Source organism: Pholis gunnellus (assembly GCF_910591455.1).
Source record: "Pholis gunnellus genome assembly, chromosome: 14".
In the NCBI taxonomy this organism is placed as follows: Eukaryota; Metazoa; Chordata; class Actinopteri; order Perciformes; family Pholidae; genus Pholis; species Pholis gunnellus.
In genome coordinates, this window is record NC_136541.1 from 10,732,126 (window position 1) to 10,755,960 (window position 23,835).

Sequence of the window (23,835 nt, forward strand, 5' to 3'; positions counted from 1 at the left end):
TGAGGTGCAGCCGTTTCCATCATATAATCTAATTTAAAAGGTTTCGCTTAGGCGGCATATTACTGATACCATCTGCACACTGTTAAGGTGACAGATGCTCACAAAGCCCCCCAAATACAGTAGCATCAACAAAGATGAAGAGGAGTAAGCTTCTATTGTGGTGGAAATATGTTTTTTTAAGACCTATATCAAATGTTTGACCATTTGTTGAGAGGAGAAAGAAGTTTGAGAAATCCTCTTAGTGACTGGCACACTGTGTAGTCATTACCATTGTATAACAGCCGTAACTGTGAAAGTGACTCATTTCTACCAGCCATTAAGATTTTTCTCAAGCATCTACATAGTGTCAACTGTTAGGTGAAAGTGACTAATTTGGGCAAGACCAAGAACTTAGACCACCCATTACAGTCAGCCAACCAGTGACTCATTTTTACTTGTGGGCCAAGTCTCCCTGTAACAGCCTGTACATTTCTGGGTGGAGAAGCAATATAAATAATTCACCACACCAGTAAAAAAAACTCCCTCAAGAGAAAAATAGGTTTCCTAGAGAATGTGAAGAAAACACCCCGTAACCATCTTTAAAATATAGGTTTTGACCTTTTTAAAGTTGCTAAAACGTACAAACACTTTACTAAAGTGGTCGGTCCCCTACCTGGCTGCCAGGTCCCTGTGAATGAACCTCCTCTGCTCCAGATAGGCCATGCCACAAGCCACCTGTACAGCATACTGACACAGAGTGTGGATCAACACTGGGCCCTGTGGACGAACACATCGCAAACGCTCCAGCAGAGAACCCAGAGGAGCCAGCTCGGTCACCTTCACGAACAGAGAGAGAAGAACAGAGAGAGTGGGTGAAAAGAGGTACGGAAGAGGAGTAAAAAGCTAAAGTTTTGCGAGGCACAGATGGTGTTGAAGAGATATAAATTGATTTGGAGATGAAAGGAGGGAGCGAGAATAGGAGGAAGATAAATGTAAAATAATGTAAAGACAAAAACTGATTTTGGGAGTTGTGTTGTAGTCTATTGATAGTCATGACATGGTCCAAAACTATTTGGCAGAGGAAATAACAAGAAAGTAAGAGCAGGGTGAAAACAACAAGGCTGAAATGTCAGCCCTTATTTTAGTCCTCCATCCATATGCTCCCCTCCCTTCCTGTCTCCCTCCTTTCCTCCGGTCATGACAAAGGCCTGGAGATGCTTGACCTGATACATGCATACACACCCAACATACCTTTTCCCACTTGTCATTACAACAGCTATTTGTCTGTCACCTCATACTGTCACACAATACATACCTCCGTAACAAATACAATGTATTATGATATCCATTATTACACAGTCATACACGCACACAGATACTAACAATACTTCTACAAACCAACAAAAAAAACACAAAATCTCTACCATCTTCAAATCATAACATCCGTTTCCTACGTCTAGCGTTACTGTCTGTATATTTTGTGTTACACCTTTGTCTGCATAATTTGTCACCCGTTTGTTTAATAAAAAGCAAAAAAATAAAATGAAAAAAAGATTCTTGACCTGATTTAAATAGACTGTCAGGCCAAGAACCAGTCTAAGAGAGTGGCTGAGAGGGACATTTGTGTTAAGTGTATATGGGTGTAAGTCAAGACTACAGGTTCATGTGTGATTATGTTTATCTTTCTGTGTATATTCCCTCCCTGTGTGTGTGTGCGTTTCTGTGTGTCCACTACCATCTTCATTGGGTGTGTGAGCACCACACCGTAGAGGCGAATGAGGTTCTGGTGGTCCAGGGAGTGCATGGCGTTGACCTCACAGATGAAATCCTCCAGAGCTTCAGGCTGGCTGAGAACATCCGTCTTCAGACACTTCACAGCTACATTCAGCTGGAAACAAAGACGACGATTCAGTTCAAACTCATCCTGAAAACTGTATGAGCACCCAGGTTTATGCATTTGCTTTGACTTCCTTCCTACAGCGGCACAAAATGCAAAAAAGCATGATAGAAAAGAACCGTAGTTGTGTGACAATGCCACAGTTCTATCTTTTACAAATATCTTCAACATACAGCAGCTTAAACCTGTTAAGAGAACTAAATAAATGTAAAGGGCGGGTCTCCTCACCACCTTCCCTGCAGGCGTCAGCCACTCTCCTCTCTTCACTACACCAAAGGTGCCGTCCCCCAGCTTCTCAAACATTGTCAGATCCTTCTCTGGGATGAGGCAGGTCAGTGCCTGCTGCTGCCCATCAAGAGGAGCACCGCCACTGGGCTGTGTGGCCAGGACTCCTTCCCCCAAGCCCAGTGGAGGTGTGGGAGACAGCTTACGAAAGGAGGAGGCCGGCTGGCCCTGCTGGGGGAAGTCTCCTCCATCTGGGCGCTTACCACTGAACACCTACAGAGGAAGAGACACAATGAAAGGAAAAAAGTGTTTCAGCTGTAAAACATGAGCAAAAAAGGTCCAATAATGAACGAGCGAAAGAGAGACATACAAGCATCAGTGGTGGGATACGGCCAAGAAAATGAAAGTGGACATTGACCATAGGCTTCAATGTATTTACGTATTTGTCTATTATTATTTAATACAACACCCATTTCTATTTTTAGGTGCAGTTCCTAGGAGTGAATGCACTGTTTGTAAGTATAATGAAAAAACAATTAGATGAATTGAACTGCTTATAAACAATAATATGAACCCCATCATGGGATGTTTCATCTTCCCCCTTCATCAGTCACTCAATGAGCCACTTTGCATTGAGGAGACACTGGGCTTAAGATTGTGGATGGAGATGGAGGAAAGACACCAGACAACCATTTCAGTTATGAACTCTATCTCCCACTCTCCCCCATATCTTTCAGCCTGGAGGAAAACTATTCTTTTTCTCCACTTTATCTCTCCCTGGTCTGCTCTCCCCCTACTCTCCTCACCCACTCACCCGCTACTGCAGGCCTGCGGAAACACTGGATGCAAGTAGCATGCATTATCAGGCAGTGATGACGGTTTATGTTTCTACATTCTCTTGTTCACTTTCGAAATAAAAAGAGCTTCGATTTATCTGACTGCTCCTATCAATTGATGAAAAAGTAGCCGTGTGCAGTTGTATTGGAAATTGAATAATACATTGAGAACCGTTGGCAGGTAAATTGTAATTGAATAGAAAATCATGAGGCCAGTGAAGATTCACAACTCTAGCTGATATGCTGTCAGTAAGCAGTTATGCATATATACCGAAACAAGCACACACACACACACACACACACACACACACACACACACACACACACACACACACACCATTTATCATTAGAGGAGAGAGACATTTCCTGCCTCTTGGCTTAAGCACTGACAACACAGCAGGAATGAGCCGTTAGGAAGTACTCATTAAGAAGCACTATTAGATTAAGTGACCTGAATGTACTTGTTTGTGTGAGCTTTTCATTCCCCTATATTTGAACTTGTACAATATGTGTGTGCTGTGCAGAGCCCTTAAGGGACTCCTTTGTTTAGAGGTCCTAACTAAGAGCAAAATATGAATGCACAGAAACAAGCACTGCTGTCATACCCAGAGGACACGACACCGAGCTATTTATCAAGTAACATTACAGGTAAAAGAATGGAATAATAATAAACAGTAATATCCAACCCCAATTAACACGCAACATATCACATATGCACGTATTTGTCAAAGGTAGAGCCATTTTGAATCTAAAGCAGTGAAGTCATTTCAGCATTGTTTCATGCAAAAGAAGTGAATGAGACCAATGTGAAGTCATCATTGACTGGTAATCAAAAGGTCAGTGCTCAGAAACGGTATCATCGGTGAGAAAGAGGTGTCAACTGAATCCTCGGTGCCAAACATATTTGACTGGCCAGATATAAACAGTAGCAAGCCGTGTGTGGTTTCACATTCACACTGGACCAGACATGACGTAATGCTGCAAGCCTTTTTAAAAACACCACATCTCTGCGGTCACTGTGTGGCGAGTGGGTTTCAAATAGGAGGCTCGACATTCAAAAGATTCTGAGCATGGCAGCAGGCGCGCACGCGCACATACACACACACACATACACAGGACGCTGAGGAAGCAGATTACTTTAGCGGAGGATGGTGCCAGAGGCGGAAACAGACAGGTGTAATTATAGAAGGCAAGCACCATGTTCTCTGGGCACCGCGACTTCCACTGGGAACAGCACACGCACCAAACTCACACACACACACAAAGAGCAACGACTGCCCACTATTCCTTCCCACTTCATTCCCCCTAGCTTTGTGTGAGTGTGCGCAGTAGGTGTATCATATATTGTATGAGCTTGTGTATAAAGTATCCTTCTTAGAAATAGAATAGGAGTAGAAAGGACATTGAACTGTTTTCCATTTGACTAGTACAAAAGAAAATGGCGATTCTTATAAGTTATGGTGTCAATACACGTCAGTGGGGCCGTAAAGTGTTGTCGCAGCTCCAGAGACGGATGGCTGGAGCGTTAGCTGCTCTTTCTCCAGAGCGGCATGGGAGTGAGTAGATTGTTGGACCCAGCGCTGCCACTGGCCACCAGCCCGCTGTTCGCTACACTGGCTAAAGAAACTGAGCCGAACATAGTTGACACTCGTCTGGCATTAGCAATGTGCTTTCCTACGCTGTGCCAAGAGCTTGTGGATGAAGCATTAAGTTGTTAGATTTGAATAGGAATGTTCATTCCACTATTATTTACTTCTATGGTATCTTTTATTGTTAATCCTTTATTTAAAGAGAGTGAAAAAGTCGTAGTCCTACGTGGTTCTGTCTCTTTAAAAGGACAAACTTTAAGCTTCAAGAGACGAAGTTTCTGTGAATGCTGCACGCTGTGAATCCGTGTGTCACCAACTCTTGTGACTTGACTCGTGTGTGTTTGTGTGTGGACATGCTCATCCTCATGAGAAGGGTCGGGCTGTTTTGTTCTCTGGAAGAATTTCCCTCATAGATGTGCGTGCATTCCATCTGTATTTATTTATTTTTTTAATTAAAGAAGTGACTTGGTTCTAAAGACTTACAAACAGCTCTGCCATTCACACTCTACTACCACCACAAGTACAGTTCTTTGTTGCTAGAAATAAGAATTGTATGTCCTAATTCAACACAACAGAAGCATACAGCAGACTGGCATCATACTGACAGATGGTAAAGGCTGCATTTTAGTAGATATGTCGAAGTTAAGTGAAGCATGTTGAATTGCCTTTGTGTATGACATGTGCTTTACAAATAAACTTACCGTGCCTATGTTAAAATACTGGTCTTCACATAAAAACGCAAAAATAATCTGTCACGGTGTTGCAAAATGTGATCATATCATCTGTACAGGGGAAAGTTTCATCATGTATTGTTCATGCGTGTGAATGTGTCAACACTGCGACAGACAGACAGACGCCAACATGGCGACATAATGTCGAGCACACCATGTACCATAATAAATGAGTTCTGTGTGTGTGTGTGAGTGTGTGTGTGTTGTGCCTGTCTATGTCGGTCACCTTGCTCATCCAGGATTTACGCTTGCACATGGCTTTCCTCCTTTTCACAGCCTCCCACAGTCGTCTCTGTCCTTTATCAAAAGAATAAAAGAGAAATGCAGCGATGGTTACTATTACTGGTTTCCAAGTCATCTCTCTTAATTGGAAGACAACTCAGAGCCGGACAAAACAAACGCTAGAAAAAAAACCACAACTTTGATATGAAAGGGGAAAAAAGGAAAAACACAAAGAGGATGGGAGGGGGGAGAAAAGATGGAGATACACACTTACTATATGTTAGAAGAGATTGGAGATAAAGTACAAGACGGTTGAGAGTTTAGAGAACAGTGAGATGAGTGGAGGAAAAAGATTAAATGAATATGCGAGCAGCAGAAGTGGGTGTAATTAGTCTTAAGCGACTTGATACCAGAGAACCCTGAGGGCATCAGTAACTGGATTTAGAACATTACTGCTGCCATCCTCTTCACACACACATCGCACACAAAAGACTTGGCACTTAAGCGTCCCTTCCTATTGTGCCTAATTGGCAGTTGTGACTTTAAAATGATATGAGGGTAGTTAGTAATGGAGGATTTGCTCCAGCTATGCGGAGGGTGAGCCAAATGACACATTGCCATTACTGCAGACAAAAGCAATATTGTAGGATAATAGTAGTAATAATTTAGGAAGCTATGTTTAGAAATAAAAAGAAAATGTGATGGTCTAATAAGGCCTTGAACCGTGGACCGATATTTTAAGTCTACCGGGGAGTTTTCCAGCCGGATCAGGAACTGGACCAAACAGCTACCACTGCTCGCATTTATTCAGTTTTATGTGAAGTTGTCTTGAACGAAACTATTTTCCAAATGTTCAAAAACACATGCTCTGAAATCAACAAAACACGCACACATACAAACACACAGTTTCTCACCGGGTCGACCCATGCCGATCTTCTCCAGGTCTTCGTTCTTCACGTAGTCAAAGTGCGACAGCCGCGTGACGTTAAGGTCATCTCTGATCCGCAGCAAGTACTGCTGCAGCTGCACCTCCATCAGCAGCTCCAGCAGCCATTCTGTGCCTTCCTCACACTGCATGCTACTGCCCAGTTTCTGCAAAACACACACAAAGAATACAGGGAACCGAGTTCAATATTCAGTCAACAGTTTTCTCAATGCTTGGTCTCAAAGCTACAAAACACAGCAGGATAGAAAGTCACTGAGCAACAATCAAACCTTTATTTTCTGGGAATAAAAGGAGATGAACTGAGCTCAGATCTATTTTGTGATCCCCAGTAATTGTTTACAACACACTGAAATGCTTGCTTAGACGCTTAGACTCAAAATACACACACACACACATTCGGGAACACACACTTAAGCACTGCAGATTGGGTTGCCCAAATTTACATTCCATAAACAAGGACATGGATATAGCATTAGCTGCTTGTCAGTGGACCAAAAAACGGACTAATTTTACTTCGACAGTGTCAAATAGACATTGATTACAGATCCTGTGTCATTGTAGTGTTAATATACCACACTGTCAGCAATTTCTTTTCAGCATCAAAATAGATTCATAACTACTCTGGAAACAGAAGGTAGCAGTTTAGGCAGCTCGGCTGTAGACGCTGTGTAAACATCACATTCATACGACAGACAGAGATACATGAGATGGATGTTGCACATCTGGCGCCCATAAGTGTCAGTGAAGAGAAATGGGAGGCTCCTAAACAGTCTGACCACAATATATATATATACACTGTACTATGCCCCTCTATAACACACTGAGTGAGACATCAATCGTCAATGTCAAAACACAACACCACAGTTTAAAACATCATCAATCACTCTGTCTACTTAAAGTGACAAGCTGAAACTAGCACACCACAAAATCCTGTTGTGCTTCTTCATAGGACTGTAAATCAAGATGATGGAATTAAATAGAGAGTAAAGGTGTGAAGAACCACTACAAAAGCTCACCTACTGCTGCAGTACACTTGCTCACACTGGTCAGCGGTATTATTCCCCAGTCTCAATGGGGAGGGGAACCGACCTAATCTGCGGAGATTGACAGGGAAACCTTTCTGGTGGATGCGCTGGGTCGTAGGGGCCACTCCACTGAGTAGTAATTGAACTCTGTGAATGAGGGACTTCCTGTGCTCGCTGAGACAAGGTTACAAGGTCTAGAGGGACGTGTCAGAGGTCCCAGCTTCCCTACTGCCATCTAAACTTCTTAATGGGCGGGGTCAGCGGTCACTTCCTATTGCTTAATGAATGTGACCTGAGGAGTTAAAGTATGTCTTCCTCACACAAGTACGTACCTAATGTTGGGCCATGAAAGTTGGCATGATGTGAGCATCCTCCAAAACACTGGAAAGATCCATCTACTGTGCCTTCATTTTTTTTAAATGGAAAGTGAGTGGTCCTTTTATTTTTCATGCATTTTCGATGCGAGGTCTGACTGAGACCGATCTGCTGGGAGGGCTCAATCCCCAATGGTTATGCCAGATGTCTGTATCCTGATACAAATTCATTGCAATGCGCATAAAAGTGGGTCAGCTGATATCTCTTTAGCAATGTCCAAACATGCAGCTTTGGCTCTCTCGGAGTCAGCGGGAGGCTCTGTCCACTTTAAACAGGTCAACAGAAAATAGTCTGTGAGAAATCCTCTGATTTATGTGAAGCGGGTACAACAAGTCTGTTATTAACTTATAACCCAATATAATATAACCTGCCAGATCCACTCTATAGAGATGCAGGCTACACTGAATGCCTGCAGTGCCTGTGGCTTTGGGATTAACTGCAGCTGCAGTCATTTGAATCGGCCTCTCTCGCATCGTGCCTGACCCCCACCCCGAGAAAGACGATACAGCGGTCTCCACTACGGCGCTAAGCTTTGCCACAATGTAGCATGTTTATTTGATCCACTGATCACGCTGTTAAGAGTTTAAAGCAAAAGCTTTCGCTGACATTTTTTTTTTTTTTTAAAAACAACTTTTTTCGTTTGTATCCACAGAGGAAACATTTTTTGATATAAAGCACAAAATATTTATTTATGGGGCATACACCATGACTGTTACCCGCTTTATCCTTTATCGCCCCCAGCAGTCAGCATGGAAGTGTTATTTCACCGGACGGTGCCAAAGACGCAAGTCAGCTTCCTCTTGGGCCTCTTTTCCATGACAGTGTCATATTTGAGGCACGAGGGGTCAAAATCAAGGTGCTTAAAGCCCTCATATCATATTTCTCTGTCAACTTGCTAACCGATTTACAAAACACATTAAACAGGATACTACGTTTTACACTTTCAAAAACAGGTGCAGCACAGAAATCACTTTCACTTATAGAGGTGGTAAAATGGGTTGTGTCTAATCGTCACTAACTCACACTATCCGCTAACATTTTGGGAGGAAGAAAAAGGTGAGGGTCTTCCTTCCTTTGTTATGTTGTCATATGTAAAACATCGTGAAGGGCTTATATCGTTACTTCTCCTTTAATGGGATGAAGAGGAAGATGCACATTGAGGAGATGTGAGGTTAGCAGGAGGAATGCCACGTTTTGTTAATTACAACCAGAGCCAGAAGTCCAGTATTAGGGCTCCAAAAAGCATTTCTCCACTTGCCCACCTTTCCTTTTTTGTTTTAAAGGAACATGACAAAATAAAGAACATAGCCCATTTGGTTTCCAGTTTCAAATGAAAAGTAAAAAGAAAAAGACAGAAACAACAAGTATGGAACAGAGAGGGGAGAGAGGGATGTAGGAATTCAGATGCAGAGAAACAACATGATGTCCCTTCTGAGAAATGCCTCTGGTCTGAACTCATTCCTCATGGTAGTGGAGAAATGCTCTCACACACACACACACACACACACACACACACACACACACACACACACACACACATCTCCTGGCCAAAGCCATGTCCTGTATCAGATCTGCTCTGCTCTAACATCCTGCTGCAATAACAACAACCCTCCCAGAGGATGGCCTCAGTCCAGCTGGAGAGTCCACACACACACACACACACACACACACACACACACACACACACACACACCACTGACCCCCACCATATTTATGATACAAACGCTATATTCAAACATCTGGGTAGACCACATGATCCTGACTATAGTTACCAATATCCACATCATCTTTCCAAATGATCCCTGAGTGGACCAGGGAGAGCAGACATCAGACAGACATCAGACAGACACCAGACAGACACCAGACTTACTCGATATACGTGAAAGTGTGCCAGGAAGGGGAACGACTTTTTCAGCTTGTCAAAGCGTCGCATCCTGAATTCCTTCGTCTGGATGAGTGTAGGTGTAAAAACAAAGTGTGTGTGCGTTTAAGTGGCCGGAGGTGGCTGCTTGTCTCTTAGACCACTACCAGACCCAACAGTCCTCCCGGTGTGACGGCCCCAGTCTCTGAGGGAATTCTAAGTAGCGCACGCGCTCCTCAGATCCGGACCCGCAGCTCCAAACATGAGAGGGGGGAGAAAAACTTCCTAAGATCCTGTACGCAAAGCTGCCACATTCCATGGCGGGGCAATCGTCCAGTAAGCCCCTTCTTTAGCTTCAGCTCCCACAACAAGGCAAAGAGGCATCCATGGAGCACTTCAGTGTGCAAAGAACATACGCTAAAAAGGCTGTAGAGCGATTAAGAGCTGCTGTTTGTAGCTCTGTGCCCACTCCAGCCATGTGTCCTCCTCAGACAGCAGTGGGCCACTGATCCAAACTTGCAGAACTTCACAAATAAGTCACTCCTCCTTCCTCCCTTCCTTTTACTCCCTCTCTCTCTCTCACTCACACACTCTCTCTCTCTCTCACTCTCTCTCTCTGTCTTTGCGAGTGCAGCTACTGTCTGTTTGCTTTTCCATCCCTCTATCGAGCATGGGGCTAAAAATAGGAGCGACTTTTTCCCGATTCAGTTGCTCGTCAGTCGGGCAGGCAACATGGACATGAGAGCCACAGCGAGTGACTGTCTCCGGTTTCCGATTTTAAGGTGAAACAAGATGCGTGCGTGTCTGGTTGGTGTCAGAGAACAGTCCTGTGTGCTTGTGCTGTATGTTTACATCATCTTATTCCTCTGATTTGATCTTCACTCTGTTGTCGTCTCTTTCCCCCTTCCCCCAAGTACCCCTTTTCCTACCTCTTCCAGCAATACGCCCCCCCCCCCCTTTCCCTCCTGCAGTCAGTCAGACGGTCCGTGCAGCGCAGAGCAGTGCGTGGTGCAGAGGACAGAGGCTTCATGGTATTCAGCCCGGAGGAGCATTTGATCCAGGGCCAAAGGGTCACATTCAACTGTGGAATGGACAGCGTGTTTCCTGTGATGCAACCTCCCCAAACACACACACACACACACACACACACACACACACACACACACACACACACACACAAAACCACGACCTACCACTTCTTCCCCTTCTCCACTGCTCGATCTCTTCTCATATCGCTGCCTGTTAATCTTAAAATTCACCGCAGTGGAGAAGTTTGACTTTTGGAGTTCTCAGATGAATCGTCACTGAAATCATAGTTTTGAGTAGACTTGTGATACTCTTGTGGTTTACACTCTGGGGCTAACTACAGCTAATTTAATACACATTTGGGGGATTTGAACTGACAAAACAAGGTTTTTTACTAATTCCTAACATTATAAAGACTAAATGATTAATCACCTAATGGACAAGATAATCAGTAGATTAATCAATAATAATATTAGTCATTAGTTGCATTCCTACACACAACCATGTCCTATAGTGACCCACGGTGATCTTGGGTCACTTTATGCTGATAGTCTGCAGTCACACACGTGGATTTGTGCAGATTGTATCACATATACTGAATATATTTAGCATTAGTTACTGGATCTTCCTGACTGCCTGCTCATAACTGTAAACTTTAAAGTACATTACGGCACAGGAGCAGCAGACTGAAACCACTTCTCTGCTGCATAAACAACCACACATCTACAACTCTAAATCATTCTACAATCGTACAAAACAGAGGAGCCTATTGCTTGACTGGTGAAGTCACAGCGGCAGCAGATGTCTGTCAGAGGGGGTGACTAATACTTCAAGTTACAGAACAAAATAAATACAGATTATCTTAATAACAAGGCCTGCCCAGGACACCTAACGTCAGTCAGCTCCCCCTCTGTGGTCTATTCTCTCCTTTACCACTGCATCATAGAAGTTCACTCCTTCATTAATCCCCTTCTCCTTCACTCTGCTCCCCTCCCTTCCTCCCTCCCTCCTCTGGGTCGGGCCAACCCGTTTGCATTTTCTTCTTTATTTGGTGCTGCCTTTTATTTCCCGACTCTAATCCTTCAAAAATGTTATCTCCCCCCCCCCCCCCCCCCCCCCCCCCCCCCCTCTGCTGACTATAAACAAACCCTTACCAGCTGCTTTTCATACCCTCAGTAGCAGCATGCCCCCTCTCATTCCGTCTCTTGCCAGACACTGTTTAGCTTTTGCTTTTCTAACATGTTTTTTGTTCTCTCTGCTCATTGTTTGTCTTTGTCCTTTGCTAGTTAATCAACCTTTTCAGCATTCGAGTGGGCCTCTTGCTGTTGGCTTTGGATGTTTCTCTGCTGGCTCTCTCTCATTCACCGCCACTCTCCTCTGCTTTTAATTAGGACGTTTTGTATTTACTAGACTAGAGGAAGGAAGGGAGCCGAGCAGGCGGCAGAGTACTGAAAGGCAAGGAAAGCCAAAACAACAACAATGTGGTGATATTATCAATACATGTCTGGCTTTAATTGAAGACAGGACAGCAGACATATCTGAAGAGGATGTGGTATTGTGTACCGTTTTGTTTATGAATATACTGTGTTGGGTTGCGTCTCCATTCACAAGAAGAACAGCCGTATTGTGTTTGTTATCCGATTCACTGTGAAACCAGCTGAGGGAAGGCCATTCAGAAAAGAGCTTCGGTGCACATTAATATTTGTGTGCTATGAAAAAAACATTGTATACATTTGATATAGTTGTCTAAATAACATAGATTCACTCATCTCTTTTTACCTAGCTCATAGTTTTCTAAACTTTGGATAAGCCTCCGTGTCAAGTGACAAAATACATTATTTATGTACGGCTAGGTCAACCCATGTTGACACTACGTTTTCTTTAAAGTGCTGTGCACCTGTGTAACACTCCATATGTGAACAACTACACACAACACGTGACCAAATAAGGCCTGAATATCAGAGAAACATGATAAAATGCATTCTCTGGGGCCCTCACGGCAAAATATCTACATCAGTTTTACAAAACTGCTCGGGGGAAAATCAGAACAGAAAGGATCTGTAGTATAATGCTGGAGTCTCTTCAGTCTGTCCCCTGCTCTTATACGAGTAGGTTTGACCTGAACAACAATCACTTTTAAAGAGGATGGATGGCCATGTCCTGCTTGCTCATAATACTAACTTCCTTAATTCCTAAATGTATTATTTGGCTGCGCTCGTTTTATTTCGCTGTATTGCATTTATCACTCCACAGTTCTGACAGACAGCAGGTCTATTGACAGACGTGTCAGATCATTGTTGGTTCTTTCGCTGGATTGTATTTAACAATCAAATCAAGCTTCTAAATCAAACCGGCAAGTTCTCCGTGCCCAGAGAAAGGGTGGTGCGGTTAGACCACAAACACCCTCATCACACATACTGCTACAGAGCTCCAACGCTCCCTCACACATACAGGACAGTTTGTTGCAGTTCCGGGAAGCCTCCTAAATGTCCACAGCCCCTCGAGTTTCTTTTTCATGTGCTTTCAGAAATGTTTGAGGAGTAATAGCTGAGGGAGCAAAGTCCAATATTTTAAGAGTTTAGGTGCGGATGCCTCGTGGCCTCATTCAGCCATCAGTTGTCTCATTCTCACAGTCACTCAGACGCAGCGGTGATGTCACAGTGAAGTCAACTAAATTGCTATGACAAATAGGAAAATGACTACACATGACTATGAAACAGATGACATCAAATAGCCCACATTCCTTAAATCAGCAGCTGGACAAAAAGCCTGTAACTGACTCTTGAACTACAGCACTTTAAAAAATGAACACAAGTGAAAATAAACCTAAAACATCTAAAAAGAACTGATTCTCAGTTATGCAGGTGTGATAGCTCAGTCTCCATGTCAACGCCATATCCCAGAAATGATCAAAACCAGGATGAGACTCAAACCCGGTATACTAATGTGCATGTAAATGTACTTGTTGTTCATGCCTCTAACTTAAGATGTGGACTTCGGGTCATACAAAGCTAGAAAGAGCTGCATTATACATTATGAATGTTGCACTTCTGTCCATCCTGTGAGAGGATTCCCACAGGTTTCTTCCTTTCTTCTCCTGTTACATTTGTTTTTGGTACCGATGTTCATACAGAGGATGTCATATCTGTACAGATTGTAAAGCCCTCTGAGGCAAATTTGTGGTTTAAATTGAATTATTTTGCCCTGTTAAATAAGTGGTTTGTTTCTCATGGACATTGAATGTGGGTAATTAATACTCTTCAGTTGTGCCTGACTTGTTTGGTCCCTCACACTAACAATGAAGCAGCTCCAGCAGCCTCTCCAGCTGCTGCTATCTGGCCTCCATCTCTTTCTTTCTTTCCATCTCGTTCACGCGTGTACGGTACACAAACACACACACACAGTAGTATGACTCAAAGGCTGTTCAACTGGAATATGAAATGATGCAAAGGACAAGTTAAACGCCTGACCGTGACTGTAATATCAAATTAGAGGCTTGCTGGCTCATAAGATTATGAAGAACAAAGCGCTGTGTGAGGTCTGCATTATGTCCGAGTACTACAACGCACGCACACACACACACACACACACACACACACACACACACACACACACACACACACACACACACACAAAGCTTGATTCTGTAATATGATGCTCACTGTACACAGACACAGGCATGCAGAGGCATGCACCCACATCGGCTGGATTCACACTGACGTACAGTGAATTAAGACAGCTTAGTGGATACGGGTGGACACGCTGTCAGTGCATTTCTCAAATAAATCACAACCTTTTGGTGGCAAAACATCAATCTGCGGTTTTGGTGGCGGATGCCAAAAACCGGCAGAGCAGAGGGAAGAAGTAGTAGAACAAACAACAGTAATCCCTCTTACAACTGTGCAAGCAAAATAACCACACACACACACACACACACACACACACACACACACGCACACACACAGACGATGCCTCTGACGGAGGTCTGCATGCACAGACAGACAGAGAAACGTCATTCCTGATCTCACAGATAGTAACCCTTTTTTAAAGTCTGGCTTTTTTACGTTCTCCTTTAATCCCTTCATCGTCCGCAGCACCTCATCATCCACAGTCAGGAGCGGAGAGGCGTCGTGTGGTGATGGGTGTCAATGTTGAGAAGAACTAACTGTGGGAATTAAAAAGGTTTTGGGTACAAACGGACTGCCTTCCAGGCGAACACCGAACATATGTAGCTTGGCCTGATTTGCATAATGCCAGACTACCACAACAACCCCCACTAATACTTCCAAACGTCGCCTCCACCCTCACCCTATGCAATCTCTACTTTGATCCCCTAAAGCTGGTTAAGAGGGGAAAGGAGAGGAATGTTGGTCAAAGATGGTTGACCTCAAACAGACACACAGTCAACAGCATGTGAACCAAATATTAAGCACAGTATGTGCTACAATGGGGAATATTTATCATTCCCATCTACAAAAATACAGTCGATGCTCAACAACCTGGTTCTGGTTGAAGCTCACTAATCCCCTTAATGCTCCAAAGCATATGAGAACTAGCTTTGTACTAAACATAAAAGGACTGCTGGGGTAAAACAATGTGTATATGTATTTGGAGCAAGTCTCATTCTCTTCATGTCTTCTCTTTCTCTGCTGCTCGTATGCATGTGGTGTTCAAAGAGAGTGCCTTGCCACTGCAGCCGGCGTTGTTACTGCTAGCATATTTCGGCTGAAACAAAACACATCTCTTTGGCTGAAACAAATCTCTAGATGAGCCAACCGGTGGCCGAGCCACGCTGCCCACCGTCCATCTGTCTTTTGTACAGCGTTTTTCCAACTCTTTCTTCGTGTGGGTAAAGATGTTAAAGGTTATGTCAGCTTTTGGTTTCTTCCAAGATGTAAAGTCTAATTTATTCCCATTTCGTCTGTGGTGAAATCCAGGTTGCTCACAAATACAGTTCACTCACAACTCAAAGCAACAGCATGGCTGTTAGGCTACTATCTCTGAATGAATCACATTACATTATGGGGCAGACTACTCCTCCCAACACATGTAGGTCTAAACCTCATTTTCGTTCTCGTTTGGAGCCAATAAACACATTACTTTCTTTAAATTTACTGAGATATATGCTGTGGTATATACACAGGGTTTGGCCTTGAGTGATGGTGAGAAGTGCTGTGTGTAGTGAGTGTGAGTATGTGGTGGTGGAGGAGAGTGACTGGACCATACGAGTGTAAGAAAAGCACAGGTGTTACTAAAGACATTAACAATGGGTCTGTTCTATACAAGTGTCTCAGTAAGTCGTGACAGTGCAAGCACGCACAATACCAGGACCCTGAAAATGAAGCAGCTAAATGGAATTCAGCCATCGGTCATTTTAGTATTTATATTCCTATAGTGACATGTTTCCTGTGAAATCAGGTGCTAAGCCATTACACCACAGTAAACACACACACACTCAATGTTGTGAAAATCCCTGATGTCACACAAAAAAAAAGGGTGCCTGTGAATGTGTGTAATGACACAAACACACACACGTTAGATTTCCAAATTCACATCTGCACATGTGCAACACTGTTGCGGAAGTTTACGCCACAAAAACACATGCACGTGCACATTTTCTACAACAAGAGACACATATTCATGCGCTGAGAACCATCTACTGATCAGCCGATTGCGTTTATTTAAATATTCTGCTCAGTGAGAAATACGCCTCCCTCAGAAAACACCTCAACAAACCCTCACCTCTCACGCACTTTCACTCGCCCTCAAAAGGATCCATAATACCTGCTGAAATTGCTCGTTCACCTCCATGTTTGTCTAAAGCTATGTGGCAGGATCACTACCACAATGAAGGAAACTGTAGAGGTCTACCTCTTCGTCATCGATGGGCAGGCGTTGGTAGTCAGACTCCGACGTGTCCTGCAGTCTCTGGTAGTCTGCCGTCTCCCCCATGGTGGGGCTCCCACGATCCTTCCGCTACCTGGCCCCCCCCCCCCCCGGGCTACGTGTCCTCAAAATCCTCAGAGAGCCACCGGTCCAGTCAGTGGGCAACCCGGGCACTTAGTCAGTCAGTCGGTCAGTCAGCCCGCTTTGAGGTCTTCTTCGCTGTCATTAGGAACACAAGTACAGTAATCTGCATGTCAATCATAGTACAGCACTGCATTAGTTCAGACAACCGAGCACAATATTTGACCAAACGTGCTGCTGCTGTATACCTCCAATATTCTTCCTCATTTAGGTTGAGTCAGCTTCCCTCAAGAAATGTCCGGACAATGACTTCCCCATGTCCACACAGTGATGACACGGCCGCGTTCACCGACTGACCGACCTGTAAAAACACAGGTGTTTATCTTCATGGGAATAACTTTTTGGAGCGCATTCCTCTGGCAAGCGGCAGACAATAATGAACGTAGTCTCTATTTTCTGGTTTGTTGTGGGCAGGCAGCGGTTCTTCCTCTTCAGAAGAAAAACAGAAGACAATCCGCTTCCTTAAAAAGACAGCACCGTTTGTCCTCTTCCGCAAGCCAGTGGCTTAAATCTTCAAGAGAGCATCCGAGGTGTTTCACTGATTGCTCCAGATTCATTTACTGGTCGCTGTTGTCCTCCTGGACTCTCTCTCTCTCTCTCTCTCTCTCTCTCTCTCTCTCTCTCTCTCTCTCTCTCTCTCTCTCTCTCTCTCTCTCTCTCTCTCTCTCTCTCTCTCTCTCTCTCTCTCTCTCTCTCTCTCTCTCTCTCTCTCTCTCTCTCTCTCTCTCTCTCTCTCTCTCTCTCTCTCTCTCTCTCTCTCTCTCGCCCTGCTTTAGTGCTGACGCATGCTCTTCATATCCAGCTATGTCCCTCTCGGTCTCTATTTCTATGCCCCAGGCATCCCACCGGCCAGCTTACCTCCTCTCATTCATCCCCAGCAGTGAAGGGGAGAGATCGTACAGAAGCCATTTTTCACCTGTTCATCCTTCCTTTGTGTGCCGCTTCCCCCCCCGTACACACACACACACACACACACACACACACAGATCTTGAGCAGCTGTCCAATCGAACTGGCAGCTCAGCTCTGACGATCACGGCTAAAGTCTGTGAGGATTGTTTTTATGCTGCTTTGTCCTAAATGGACTTCCCGATTGCTCGGTCGATCCCTAATCCCTCGATGTTGTTGTTATTGTTTTTCGCCTCCTCTCTTCATTTCAGTCCCTCTAACCCGCTTTCCACACCCCTCCGCTTGTTTTTTTTTTTTTTTTTTCCATATCAGCCCCAGCTGAATGATTTGGTGAGTGGTCGCCTTTTCTATTACCGTGGCAACATCAACCAATCACACCTCCTCCCTGCTCTTCTGTGTCCTGTAGTCACGGCGATCCAGTGAGCAGTGGTCCCGATAGAGGCAGCCAATGACGGCGAGGCAGGCTGACTGGGGAGGGAGGGAGGGGGAGGAGAGATGATGGAGAGAGGCGGGGGAGCCTAATGAGGAGAGTTAATCCTCCCTCTGAGAGGGAAAAAAACACGGCCATGCTGCTTTGTGTGAGTATGTGTACGTGTGTACGTGTGTACGTGTGTGTGTGTTTTAAAAGCACCTCTCCAGTATAGACAGGGTATCCAGGCCATCTGGATCCTTGCTGAGTGGACATCTGGATGCAGGGTAAAATAGAATAAAAGAACAATGTGTGTGTGTGTGTGTGTGTGTGTGTGTGTGTGTGTGTGTGTGTGTGTGTGTGTGTGTGTGTGTGTGTGTGTGTGTGTGTGTGTGTGTGTGTGTGTGTGTGTGTGGTAGTGTGACTAGCAACATTGCAGTCCAAGCACTGATGCCATTGAGCAAATCTGTAACACATCTAAATGACTCATACGTCTTCCACCCTTTCGTCCATGTCACTCTTTATCCTTCCCTCGTTCCATCCTAAACACTTTCTGTTTCCCGTTACGTCCTCTCATCTCATTTGTGCCTGTCCACTCATTCTCCACCATCCTTTTATTCTCCCCCTCTCCCCCCCCTCTCTCCCTCTCTCTCTCTCTGACTTCATTCCAGCCCTGTTGATGTCCTCAGGCCGCTTATTCGCAGCCCACTGAGCTACATTCGCTCTCACTCCTCCGCCATGACTCTGCTCCTCTGGAGGCCGGCTGTCACGCGATATCGCACAGTAAATACACAAACATGCACGCAACTCCATCAAAAGGCACGTACACACACACACATCACTGAACAAATATTTAAACTCAGAAACACTGCATGCATGCAGACACAATACACAGCAACACAGAGGCCTGTATTTACCACTGGACATTATGATGATTTTATCAATACATTGAGGACACTGCCAGCATTTGCAACCAACCTGTGTTACACTCCCAATTAGTATCAAAACACTTATATGTCTAAGTCCAGCAGGTTAACAGCCAGTCTCACTACCAATGAGAGCTGGCATCCCACATAGGATCAAGTAGGGCCGAACAATTAATAGAAAATGAATCACAATCGCGATTTTGAATTTGCACAATTAAATGAACATGATTGCCTGTGATATTGGCGTTGAAAATGTGTGCTTTGCTCATGGAAAACTCTGCCGCATATCAAATTAAGCGCTGCCTAAACTGACAGGCAGCCACCAGCCGGCAATTATTTTGGCTTCACTTTTCAGGAGCCGCTGCGCGTGCAACCCGACAGTAGCAGCCTGTGAGGAACTTTCCTGAATGTTACGGCAGCAGTCCAGAGTAGAAGAGAAATATACTGTTTATTACTATTTGCCCGTCTGTTCAGAGAGCAGGCGCGTCTGGGTTCAACTCAGTGTGTCAGGAATCATCTCTCTGGTGCAAAAAAAGTAATATAATAATTAATTTTGGCCATAATTATGCAGTTCTACTACCAGTTCATTTGTTTGATGCACATCCAGAAACACTGCAGCTCCGCATCCTTTTCACACTCATGCTGCACATGTACAGGAGTGGACATCTGTAAAATATAAGACAATACAACATCGCCCTGAGTTGATTTGGACACTTAATACAGTCTGTGCAGAATTATATATACTATACTACACTGTACTATAGCCTAACCTCAATACTGAACATAGTTACACAAAAACAATCCAACACTACCGTATTAAATATGAAATGCAGAAGTCAGCGGAGCAAAGTTAGCCAGAGACAGATAGTAGACAAGTAGAGCAGTAGGGGAGAGACAGAGCGCAGACATCCTGGCCAATTGAGGCCATGACAAATGGAGCAGGGCTCAGCTGTGGAGTCATGTGGGGTTACTTTAACACGCTCCATTACAGACTGTATGGTGGTTTGGTACAACTAGAGGGCAAGGCTGAGCAGTATACACATAATCACGTACAATGAAGACAATAAGACCTGGAAGACAATAAGTATGTCAACATTGTCCTGACATAAAATGTGTATTTGTATGTTTGTATTTTTTTCATTAGTGAGCAAATTACAGAAATGCTGAGTACCAACATGAATGTTTAATTATTCTTTTTAATTTATTTTCGTATTGCTTATTTTTATCTATTCTTTATAGACCTTTATGGCCTCTCTGCTTCCACTAAACGCCACATTTCACAAACTCTCCACCAGTATTCTGGAAAACCCCTTCAATGACCAACCGCTGGGGCTTCAACCTCGACCCCAGCGGCTTCATCGGTCAGACATCTTGTGTCGGGGGGAAGGTAAAGCGGAGCCTGTTAAAACATGTGAACGCCTTCTCTGTCCCCGTGATGGAGAGCAAGGAGAAGCAGAGCAGACATGCTGTGGGTGTAACGGTACGACGTTCCCAGTCCAATCACCGCAGGCTGTTTCAACCCTCGCTTTATGTGACCGTTTAGAGTCTTAAACGGCGACTGCTGGGTCCCTCCTGCTTCTTTACGACCGTTGGTGGGTAGACCGCAGGCTCTGGGGGCAGCACTAAGCTTTTGAACAGGAGCTGTATGAAATCCCTGATGTCTACTGCTGATGTGGGGCTCACAGGGTGGAAATATAATCAGAGACTGGACAGTACAGCCTGAGAGGTTATGGAGTACTGTGTCTGTGTGTGTGTGTCTGTGTGTGTGTGTGTGTGTGTGTGTGTGTGTGTGTGTGTAGGTGTGTGTGTGTAGGTGTGTGTGTGTAGGTGTGTGTGTGTGTGTGTGTGTGTGTGTGTGTGTAGGTGTGTGTGTGTGTGTGTGTGTGTGTGTGTGTGTGTGTGTGTGTGTGTGTGTGTGTGTGTTACACATGAGGGTCACACCTTGGAAAGTAGAGCATATACATTGGAACCTCTTTAACAATGTTACCATATCATAGATAATGATTAGATGGTTCTAGGACTCATTCAATCTATTGAAGATGTTCTTCAATTAACTAATTAATCTAATATCTAAAAACAAATAATCATACTTCTTTTATACTAAAGATATCACAATGATCTTTTTAAATGGATTCATCTTCTTTTTATATTTCGTAGTGTAACTGATTGAATATTTGACAAAATAATCAACGCATTAATTGTGAATTAATTGACATCATTAGCTGTATTTTCAAAAAGAAAAGAGTAATAAATGATTTATGATATGTACTGTTTTTAAAAAGAGAAAATCAAAGTAACTAAAGATTTGATTATATTAAAATATATATATAATCACACAAAACATACCGAATGTTCATAAATGTTTGATGTCATTTAGGGCCCAGATTGCAGTTAAATCCATTTATTACATACTCCGTATTAGATAGATGTCATGTATAGCGCCAACTGTTTAGAATTGCACTTCCATAAAGTTGGGGAACTCACAAAAGACGGATTAAAAGAAAAATGGAAGAGCTGCGACAATTAACCGATTATTCAATTAGCCGATCACAGAAAATGACTCAGCAGTTGTTCTGATAATAGATTCATTGTTAAGTAAAGTCATTTTCTCTTTTCTGCTTCCATCTTTTTTTGTGAACTGAATATTTTTTGAGTGTTGGTCGCTCCAGAAACTGTGAACACGTTTCTCTGACAATTTATTAACCGATGAATTATTTGGTGCTGATCAATTCAGCAGCAACTGAGGAATTAATGAGAATATGAATTGAACTGTTTCGCTGGCTGAGTGGAGATGAAGCTCAAGAAACACTGGACCTTTCACTTCCTGTGATGCATAAATGCTGATGACATCATCAGGGTTATTTTCATCATATTTGACAGAGGTGCTTTTGAGCAACAGAAGACATTAACTTTTAACGTTTTTTCTCAAGCTTCCAGTACTCCCACTTTCAGTGCACAGACATTTATGCGTTAAATCAGTCGAGTTGCCCTTCAAGTTGATTCATAACACATCAAGTTTAACTCATCTAGGAAAGTGTTGCTTACTTATCCTGTACTTCCACTTTGTATACAAAATCTTGTAATTTCGCCAAATAATGTTTCTACTGGTAAAGAAAAACTAACTATCCTGAACAAAGAATCACAAAGAGCCATTCGGCGGTCAAATTCATTAAAAGTCTCTTTGTTTCTTGAGCAAGCTCAACTTTAAATGGGTAACAGACCTGTTTCTGGTGGGATTTCAGATGAATCCTTTTGACAAGTTTCAGCCCCCGGCAAATAAAAGCACCCGTGTACATGAAATATTTCTTCTTATAGGTCATGGTAGCAACACCCACCCACAACGTCTGATCACTTATTGACTTAGGAGATGACTTCACCTCAGTCAGAGCCACAACATGCTACCAGATGATTCACTATACTCTCCGATATGAAAAGAAACGTTACGATTGACCGATGACTCTGCTACTGTGGGAAAATGTTGACACAGTTAAAAAACGTCATCGGCCGGTGAGGAAGCCTGTGGTCAGGGTGTGGACTGTGAAGAAATGGTGCAGTAGTTGCGTCAGTGTTTTTGTTCCGCTTATTGTCAACTTCACCTCCAAAACAACACCAGAGGGCTGAAACCTAACTGTTGAGCCACCTGCTGTCAGTCAAAACTAAATGTCTTTTCTCTCCCTAAATCACCACCATGTGCTGAAAAACTTTAATAAGATCTTCATATACAAATGTGATGTGGCTTAATACACTGTAAAATCATAAAGTCTTCATTTTCCTGAGTATATAAATTATGGCTGCAACCATCAAGACTACTTATTTTGCTGAAACATCGAGTCGATTGGTCAACTGACAGAAAATGTCGATGTTTAACTGATCTTTTAAGTAGGATTTTATGTGAGAATTTGCAGCTTTCCTTGGTTTATATCAATGTAAATTGTATATTTTTGATCGGTTGGACAAAAGATACTGTATCAAAGACGTCATGTTGGGCTCTGGAAAATTGTGACACATTTTTCATGAATTCCGATATTTTAAACTACAAATATTTCATCGATTAATCCGAATTGTCAGTTCCATTTTTCAATTAATTTAGTCGTAAATTATCACAAGATTCCCATCAAGACTTCCCAGAATCCAAGATGAGATCTTCAAATTCCACTGGACCAACAGCTCAAAACCTAATAATGTTTAATTCAACTTGTTATATAACAGAGAAAAGCATCAAACCCTCGCAGTGGAGAAGTTAGGAACAATGTTCTTCTTGAAAAATGCTTACAAATGCAATCAGTTAAAACAAATTGTTGACAATTATTTATACAATTGGGTTGCTACATTGAACAAATCATCTTTTCTTATTCCAGGCTACTTTATGTACAACAAAAGATAACAATACATACATGTTTTATCCATGCATGTACTCATTTAATTGTGATTAAGTGTAATTGAATGTGACTGCGTTGGGAAGAGGATGAGCAGAAAGACAAATTGTCATAAAAAGTATCACATTCTGAATTTGTATCGTCAGCTTTTTATCAAGTGTAAAAAAAAGACCATGAACAGCTTTCAAAGCAGTAAGTCCAGAACTGTAAACCCAATGAGGTTGAAAGATGGTCCCCAGCCCAGCAGGCTCAGTTGGGAACCAATCATGGGTGGGCACAGAGTCAAAAAGTCAAACGCCATAATTACTTCCATCCACTGTAGAACACACAATGTTTCATACCGAGTTGTTGTCAGGAGAGTTATTATCCTCAACAAAGCCTCTCTCATCACCCCTTTCCCAGAAAGATTTCCACTTCGGCTGAAATCAGAGGCGGACAGGAACGCGGAGCAAATCCACTGTGGACAGAGGTGTGTGTG

At 43.3% G+C, this 23,835-nt stretch overlaps 1 protein-coding gene across 2 annotated transcripts in view; it reads right to left on the reverse strand.

Annotated features, from left to right (window-relative positions):
• LOC306706634 (activated CDC42 kinase 1-like) overlaps positions 1-23,835 on the reverse strand; it is a 39,966-nt gene that overhangs the window by 11,148 nt on the left and 4,983 nt on the right. The window contains exons 1-6 of one of the 2 annotated variants that reach the window (XM_079173780.1): positions 9,696-9,805; positions 6,394-6,571; positions 5,484-5,554; positions 2,105-2,374; positions 1,715-1,867; positions 653-816 (exon numbers count right to left, since the gene is read on the reverse strand). In XM_079173780.1, coding sequence (XP_079029906.1) covers positions 653-816; positions 1,715-1,867; positions 2,105-2,374; positions 5,484-5,554; positions 6,394-6,571; positions 9,696-9,758 — 899 coding nt within the window. In that variant the 5' untranslated portion in view covers positions 9,759-9,805. Of the gene's footprint in view, positions 1-652; positions 817-1,714; positions 1,868-2,104; positions 2,375-5,483; positions 5,555-6,393; positions 6,572-9,695; positions 9,806-23,835 lie in introns of those variants that run through there. The other variant, XM_079173781.1, reaches the window with a different exon arrangement.